Genomic DNA, 6,095 nt, shown 5'->3' on the forward strand with positions numbered 1-6,095 from the left:
GGGGGAAGGAGGGAGGGATGGGGCTTGGGACCTTAGGAAGGCCGGTGCAGCGTGTGGGAGACCGTGAGGCTCGGTGGGTGGTTAAAAGGTGAGTGTGATCTTGTGAAATGCTGTTCCCACCTGTTTTACATCCGGTTTGGGATAGCTCGTCCCCTTTCTGCTTGGTCGGATGTCACGTTCACATCCACCTTGCAGCTGGTGTGCTGCCTTCGGCATTGGGAGGCAAAGTTGTTAAAGCCTTGTGAAGGTAAGAAGAAGGCAAGGGTGGTCCTCTCTTTGGTGGTGGAGCCTTTCCAACTTGGGGTGCTACTGTAAGTTCTCTAAGTTTGCAGAAGGTGTGCCCTCTTTTGAAGAAATAAACAAGAACTGTTTCTTTAACTTCAGAGCAAGTATTGGTTGTTAGACTTATTAACAAACAGCATTTCTTTCAAATAGCAAAAGCTTTCTTCTCTCAGCATACTTACTTCCATATGTCCAAGGTTAAGCCAATGTAGTAGAGTCCAGTAGCATAAGAACAGGCTTTTGTATAATCAAATGCAAAGTCGGTTCTTGAATTTTTGAGATTCTTTCAAGAAGGATGTAAATACTACATAGAAATGTAGTTGCAACATTGTGCTAAAACTTGCAATCGCAGTATTTGTATTGTGAAATACAAAAGTAGGTTTATTTATTAATGGTTTGTGTAGAGATACCAATAAGGTTTTTGGTTGCCTCATTAGTAAATGGCTTCTTGCACATCTGGAAATGATTATGAAAACTTCGTCACTAGTAACAGCAGTTAAACTTGTAAGTAACAGCATTGTTAGAAGTCGTGCTATAGACATGAATTTTCTTCCATCTGTAATGGTACAGGCTGAAGATGTTGTGACTCCTAAAAAAAAGAATTGCTGTTTGGATTGTGACCTTTTTCACAGGTTCATTTCCACTGACATGGATTGGGATGCTCGTTTGAGCAGCTCAGATGGCAGACTTGAGGTGGCTTTTATTCTGTTAGGGGACCTATGATGAGCAGGTAGGGGCTATAGTCTACAGATCTGAGTTTACGTTAGAAGATAATGAGAGTCCGCAGCCTAGGTGCAAATGGGTTTGCTCCTTGCATTTTTAGTGTAGTGTAAGTACTATTCAGAGTTTGCATTGTTGGCGTGGCATCAGCAAACACCTGCAGCCAATTTGCACTAGGGCTGCCAACATCACTGTTTTTTAACAGAATTATCTAACAGCGAGGAACCAGAGGAGAGATGTAGGTAATGTCCACAGTGTTGACAGGGCTAATGTGTGAGTGATTTCATAAAGAAGAAACTGCATTGCTTCCCTTATTCTCAAACTCCTCTGTCTGAATGATTTGTGAGCCCCTGATTATTTTCAAATAATTCTCACTAGACTTTTATATTATTCATAAGTGTATGATTTTTTTCTATACTTCTTAGTGTAAGCCTTGCACTGTGGTGTTGTGTCACCTTCCTGCTCTTTTCTGCTCTTCTGAGAAGGAACTGATGATTTTCTCTTACCGAAGTTCTAGCTATAGTCAGGAAGTGGAGCAAGGGGCTGAAGAGTCAGCAAAACTTGAAAGTGGTTAGTTAGGCGGTAGCTGGTATGGAGTACCACTGTCTGTAGCATTTGTTATGATCTCGTTGGTTCCATGTGCTTTTCTGTCTCTGTCTTGTTTTGTTATCATTTTACAGTTCTGTTTTAAGCCAGCCGTGGAGGACAACAGGTGATATATTTTGTGTGTATCATCAGACTTGCTGCTTGCAGTCAGAGAGCCAAATTTTGTTATGTGTGTTGAAGAGAATGATAGTACACAAGCTGGACGGGGAGAAAACTTGGATCTTCAGAGTTCTGATGACGAATAAAAAGAAGTACTACTTTGTTTTTAAGTTCCAAGCAAAATTACAAAGCTTGCAAATTGGAGCATATTTTTTCCTTTTTTTATTAACGCGCAAATTAAGTCATTAATACATAAGGCATTTGCTTAGTAGCTTCACAAGGACTGAGGACAAGTAAAATTACTTAATAAATGAACCGAGCATGTATTTTGGGTTTTGTGTAGGCTGTTTGAATGAAAAGCTTGAAGTTGTGGTTAACAGTCGTGGACACATATGTTAATATCTGTGTGTTTTTACTTGGAAAATGGAGTGGATTCAGAGTGCCAGTATTGTGTGACTGATTGACTGAGTTTAAATGCAAACTTCATTTAGATTTCTGTGGAAAAGAAGTTAAAATTGAGTGGAAGTTAACCACTGTTCTCTTTTTTTCAGTCAAAGTGGTAGTGTCAAAACAGCCAGAAGAAGATATTCATTTTCTAGCTTTTCTGCTTTTTTTTGTAACATATTCCTGGACTGTTTTTTTCCTCTTAACTGTACACCATAAAGTATTATTTAGGGACTGCTAAATGCTAAAATACTGACATGTGATGTGGGCTTTTTTATTATTTTGCACAGACGAAAGGAAAAAGGACACAGTCAAATTACGAAGCTTTAGGTATGGCTCCAATGGAAGAAGAGTATTTTAATGATTCAATGAAAGCTAAGCTATTCAAAGCTAATAGGGCAAAGATAAGATATGCTAATACATACAGACTGGAGTCACATAATAAATTCCGGGATTATTTAGTAAGAGACAAAGCTCAAGCAATACTAACGGTATAGTATTTTTTTTAAATGAATTGTCTAATTTTATTGCAAAAGTAGCTTGTCTTGCAAAGATTATATTAATGGAATAGTGTAAGTTGCATAAACTTAAGCATATGCATAAATCTTTGCAGACTTCGAGTTTTGGTGCACAAATGTAACGTGAATGTGCTCCGTCTTGCAAAGTGCAGAAGGCCCTCTGCAAGGTCGCCTCTGAGCATGTGCTGTTAAGATGGCCGTGAAGCTTCTTAAACTCTTACCCATTTCTAAATCAAATTGAGCTATAGCACAGTTCAAAGTATCCTAATCTGCAAAATATCTAGTTACCCAAAGATCCTGACCTTGAATCTGTGGAATTCTACTCCTTCAATTAGTTCTACTAATATCACATGACCTGCGTAAAATATACTTGGTGTCCTTGACAGTCTGACTGCCACATAAAAAATTAAGCAAAAATGAAGGAGAACAATCTGTTGAGATAATACGTAGCTGTTGGTGATACCTTGAACAGGTATAACCAACTCTTGTAATTCTGCTGTCTGGAAGACGTGCCTTGGATATTTGGAACAGGTATTTGTAGGACTATTTTCCAGTGAACTGAGCCCAAATGATGGAGAAGAATACACTCCTGTTTGTTACACGGAGATTGGCTGGATGTGTTTGTCACTTTTAAAAAAAATAGGTAAAATATTTTAGAGTAAAAGTAGCACAGCCTTTGCTGTTTGAGAGCATCATCTATATTGACTATTCTACTCATTAGTTCTTCTAATGTCCTTGTAATGGAAATGACTGTAAAAGTTTTTTTGCAGAAGACTACCAGGATGAAAACTAAGATCTCTCAAAATTGTTTTTGGTAGAATAAACTTCAACAAGCCAAATACGATGGAGTTTCTAGTCCCTCCTTGTGTGCTTCCATCTCAGAAGAAATATTACAGGCTGTGAAGGAATTGGACTTTGACCGTTATAAGTACGTGGTATCAGTACTAATTGTGGAAAAGGCAGGTCAGGCAATAAATGTGAGCAAACATCGTTCATGATATCTTTTGCAAATTGAAAATAATCTTTAGAACTGTGTGTTATCTCCTAGGCGTTCATCCACATTCAGCAGCTTAACTAGTTTGAAGTGCTCTTGAAGCCTTGGGTTCTTTATGGGGAGTAGTATGCCAGGTGACAATTTAAGGTAGTGCTGTGATTCTGCCTAACCCTCTGAAGGTTGTCCTGTTTGAGTTCAGTAACAGTGGTAAGCAGCCCATGCTGCTCTTCCCTGTCAACCAGTTATTTCCGCTGCATGCTGTACCAGTACAACTGCGTGACTGCAGTGAATTTTCTTTTTCCAGTGTACTTTGATCTCCAGTTGGGTCGTCACGTTCAGTGCAAAATGCTGTGCAGTTGTAGTGTGGGGTGACGTGGAAAGGAACGGGTGGCAAGGAAAGGAGTTGAAACCTGTTTCAACTGTAGCTGCCACCAAACGTGCTCCCGGCACTACAAATTCACATTAGTGATCTGAACCTGGCACACCCAGAAGAAAAGGATTCCAGACTTTCCTGTGCTGTATGTAAATTTACATGTATCGCAAGCTCCCGTTGGCATTCAGAACACTTTGAGGTATCTTGTCGCGTGTCAGAGAGCACTTCTATTTAGGAGTGTTCATCATCAGCTCTTCAAACCTGATGAAACCATACCTGGCTTCAGTGGGTTACATGAAACAATGTTTGAAGGGTTGTCAGCCTCGGTAATGAAGCCAGCCTGTGAGGGGCCTGCATCTACCTACTTTTCTGGTGCTGTCTCGCACTACGCTGCCTCTGAGGTTGTGCTTTGACGGAGGAGCTGTAGGTTGAAATGGATTACTGAAATGGTCCAAGTTAACTTTTTTCTCCTGAGGAATAGGCTTATTCCAGCAGTCAATTCACACGTTTTAGCTTTGAAAACGGTTTTATCAAGAACAGCGGAGAGCCCAGTAAATGGTCACAAGTAGGCTGGAGTAAGGTGGAGGTGGAGGAGTGGGGGACGTGACTTCTTAGTTGTATATGTTTCCAAAACCAATGTCTATTCGCGTTGCTTTTGAAGGGGCGCTGTTACAGCACGCTAAAGTGCTAACAAGTGAACATGAGAGGCAATTGAGGTTTTGGTGTAGAGGTTTTCGGATCTATCGGGGTGGCAGCTTTACTGTGAAGCAAGAGCCTGTATTTTAACACCAGATAGGACTTGCTAGTTTTCATTGTAATTTTGCACTTGTTGTTACTCCTTGTAACTCTCAGAATGCAATTGTATCAGTATTTATGTAGTGCTGTGTGTTCTTTTAAAAAAAATAAACAAACTGTGCTGTTTATAGATTTACAAACAGCTTTTTCTTTTCTTTCTTTTAGGTTGCCAGCAGATGGGTCTGGGATGTTCAGAGAGACACTTGGGTTTCAGCTGAATGTGAAACTGAAACGTTTATTGCGCTGGCTTTGATAACGGCTTGTTATTACGAGTAATACCCTAAAAGCCACACCTGGTTTTGTGCATCACAGTACCTGGTATATTTGAAAATTTTCAGAATGTCATTATTTTAGTACTAATTTTTGTCCTAATGCTGTTGGCACATTGAAATTGACATATAGTTGAGAAAATTTTGCTCATTTTTCTCTGTTTAAAAGAAAAAACCCAAACCCAAAAAAACGCTTATGAAATGTGTATGGTTGAGTACATATGGGCTTCATCTGTCGTAACGCTCTGCTGTGGAAGTTGAAGCAGCTGGTGTAAGGCCAAACTTTGCAAAATTTTGAACGTTGCTTGTCTGTTGCATGCCTAGAGTTGTTAACGAATGTTTACAATAAATTGCAGGTATTGGTATTCTTAAAAGCCCGCTCATTGTAAGAAAAGGCAGTGTTCAGTTTTTTCTAGTTTTGTCTTTGATAAAACGCCAGTCTGCATAGAAACCTGGCTGGGAGGGTTTGACTTCCAAGCGTCTTTTGCACGCTTAGAGATCTGCGCAGATTTCCAGCCGTTTGCCTTGAATGAAGTGTGAGTTCAGTCATCAGCTTCCGCGGGCCTTGAACTGGCGTGGAGGATCAGCTGCCTTCAGGCTGGTGGCCAAGTACTGAATTGGGCGAGTTTGATCGTTTCAGTCGAGTGGCTTCTGACGGCAGCGGCGGGAGGGCGATGGGGTCAGGAACGAGGCTGTTGATAAGCGGTCCGCAATTGGCAAGGACAGCAACGATTATATTTTGAAAAAATAAGCCTCTGGCAGATCTGTGAAGCGCGTAGGCTTCTGCTTTTGGAACTGCCGCGTGTGGAAAGCGAGCGCTGATGCCTTTCCCGTGCCAGTTGTATTGTTAAGAGCTGAAAATAAACGCGAGTGAACGCAGACGCGGGTGGTGCCGCTTCTGGAAGCCCCTTGGCCTCCTCGGGTCGGCGGTCGGAGCGCGTTTGGAGCCGCCTACGGGCGAAGCCCGAGGGGCGGGGAGCGGTCCGGGGGGCGGG

At 41.3% G+C, this 6,095-nt stretch overlaps 1 protein-coding gene across 1 annotated transcript; it reads left to right on the forward strand.

Moving 5' to 3' along the window:
- The first annotated feature begins 17 nt into the window (after window positions 1-17).
- TCTE3 (t-complex-associated-testis-expressed 3) lies at window positions 18-5,107 on the forward strand. Its single transcript, XM_009329250.1, has 5 exons — window positions 18-88; window positions 915-975; window positions 2,442-2,642; window positions 3,488-3,646; window positions 4,997-5,107. The coding sequence occupies exons 1-5, from the start codon at window positions 18-20 to the stop codon at window positions 5,105-5,107; spliced, it is 603 nt and encodes a 200-aa protein (XP_009327525.1).
- The last annotated feature ends 988 nt before the right edge of the window (window positions 5,108-6,095 follow it).

The sequence above is a fragment of the Pygoscelis adeliae genome, unplaced genomic scaffold (assembly GCF_000699105.1).
Source record: "Pygoscelis adeliae isolate BGI_AS28 unplaced genomic scaffold, ASM69910v1 Scaffold77, whole genome shotgun sequence".
NCBI lineage: Eukaryota > Metazoa > Chordata > Aves > Sphenisciformes > Spheniscidae > Pygoscelis > Pygoscelis adeliae.

Bases quoted from the DNA above. Each gene is read 5' to 3' on its own strand.
- TCTE3 (XM_009329250.1), top strand. From the start codon at position 18: ATGGGGCTTGGGACCTTAGGAAGGCCGGTGCAGCGTGTGGGAGACCGT. The intron at 89-914 runs GTGAGTGTGATC...CCTTTTTCACAG, and splicing joins GCTCGGTGGGTGGTTAAAAG to GTTCATTTCCACTGACATGG. The intron at 976-2,441 runs GTGGCTTTTATT...TATTTTGCACAG, and splicing joins GCTCAGATGGCAGACTTGAG to ACGAAAGGAAAAAGGACACA.